We start from the raw sequence: 1859 nt of genomic DNA on the forward strand, positions 1-1859 counted from the left end.
AAAAAAAAAAAAAAAAAAAAAAAAAAAGCGGGGGGTGAAAACATGTTCACTTATATTTGTATATACACAAACTACCTCTAGAAGCATATAAAAAAGAATTTTTTAAAACCTCCAAAACTTAACTCGTTTTTGAGACAGGGACTCATACTGTTGCCTAGGCTAGAGTACAATGGTGTGATCACACCTCACCATAGTCTCGAACTCCTGGGCCCAAAAGATCTCATCTCAATGTCCCAAGTAGCTAGAACTACAGGCTTGAGCCACCATGCCTAGCTAATTTTTTCATTTTTTGCAGAGACAAGGTCTCACTATGTTGCGCAAGCTGGTCTCAAACTCCTGGGATCAAGCAATCCTCCTGTCTTGGCCTCCCAAAGCACTGAAAATATGAACATGAGCCAGTATATTGGGTCCAATTTAACTTTTTTTTTGGTTTTTGAGTTTAGGAGTGCAGGTTTAATAGGCAAGAGAAAGGAAAACAGCTCTCTCTCTAGTGGGAGAGGGGACTACTGAGAGGAAAAGGCCCTAATTTAACATTTTTAAGTGAGAGAAACAAACAACAAAAACCAAACAAAGGCAAGGACAAAACAGAGCCAGGAATAGGGTAAAAACTCCCACAGAACCAGTGACAGAAGATACGTAAACTTTAAGAGCAGGTATACATTTCACTCTAGGCCTTCTTCCAGCAGATAACACAACAAGGGAGACTGTATCAGTTAAACAGATGCGGTGTTCATTAGAAAAAAAAAATTATCCAATTGCTCATGAAATTAATTACACTATTCTGGGTACTAAGAATAAAGGGGATTTTCTCCCTCTGGGTCTTTCTCAAGAGAACACTGAATGATGCTGTCAACATTGTCTCTACAAGCTGCTGCAACAGTGAGCAACCATTATTTTCCCTAGGGTATGGTCACTATCATATGAAAATATTAAACATTTTGACTTTGCAGCCACCATGTCTTTTATCTTAGGCTGATCACAACCTTACCTTGGTTCCATTTGGTGTTGCAGGGGAGGCTGGGGAAAAGGCAGAGCTTGTGTCAGGAGATTTGGGAATTTGGTCTAGGGCTGAAGCTGACATAGAGGATGGCGAAGTCTCAGAGACAGGTTGGTTCTCCTGCATATGGGGTAGGACGTGATCTATCACCCATCCAGAATAAGAAGATAGCTTGGGAAGAGACATACATTCTTCCAAAACATCCTAGAGATAAGAAGAGGGTTAAGCTCAATTTGCATGTCAACTGATCTCAGTATAATCTAAGAAGGCCTAAATAAATAAACACCAAGGACCCAAAGTAATGCATTAACAATCAGATGAAAAGAAAGTACAGAGGTTTCTTGATAATGATATTGACTACTAACCATTTTTTTTTTTTTTTTCTAAGATGGAGTCTCGCTGTTACCCAGGCTAGAGTAACCTCCGCCTCCTGAGTTCAAGCGATTCTCCTGCCTCAGCCTCCAGAGTAGCTGGGATTATAGGCATGCACCACTACGCTTGGCTAATTTTTGCATTTTTAGTAGAGACGGGACTGGGGAGGGGTTTCACCATGTTAGTCAGGCTGGATTTGAACTCCTGACTTTGTGATCTCAGCCTCCCAAAGTACTGGGGTTACAGACATGAGCCACCACGCCCAGCCATGATTACTATCCTTCCAATGAAAATCAGACTAAAGAATTCTAAATACAGTGGCACATATACACCATGATATATTATGCAGCCATCAAAAACGATGAGTTCGTGTCCTCTGTGGGGACATGGATGAACCTGGAAACCATCATTCTCAGCAAACTGACACAAGAACAGAAAATCAAACACTGCATGTTCTCACTCATAGGCAGGTGTTGAACAATGAGAACAC

General features: G+C 41.0%; 1 protein-coding gene across 1 annotated transcript in view; it reads right to left on the bottom strand.

Annotated features, from left to right (window-relative positions):
- Nucleotides 1-327: 327 nt before the first annotated feature.
- LOC108318157 (nucleoporin GLE1-like) overlaps nt 328-1859 on the bottom strand; it is a 6830-nt gene continuing 5298 nt past the window's right edge. The window contains exon 2 of the mRNA XM_017548953.2: nt 328-1201. Coding sequence (XP_017404442.1) covers nt 977-1201 — 225 coding nt within the window. The 3' untranslated portion in view covers nt 328-976. The remainder of the gene's footprint in view (nt 1202-1859) is intronic.

This window comes from Cebus imitator, unplaced genomic scaffold (assembly GCF_001604975.1).
Source record: "Cebus imitator isolate Cc_AM_T3 unplaced genomic scaffold, Cebus_imitator-1.0 Scaffold216, whole genome shotgun sequence".
NCBI lineage: Eukaryota > Metazoa > Chordata > Mammalia > Primates > Cebidae > Cebus > Cebus imitator.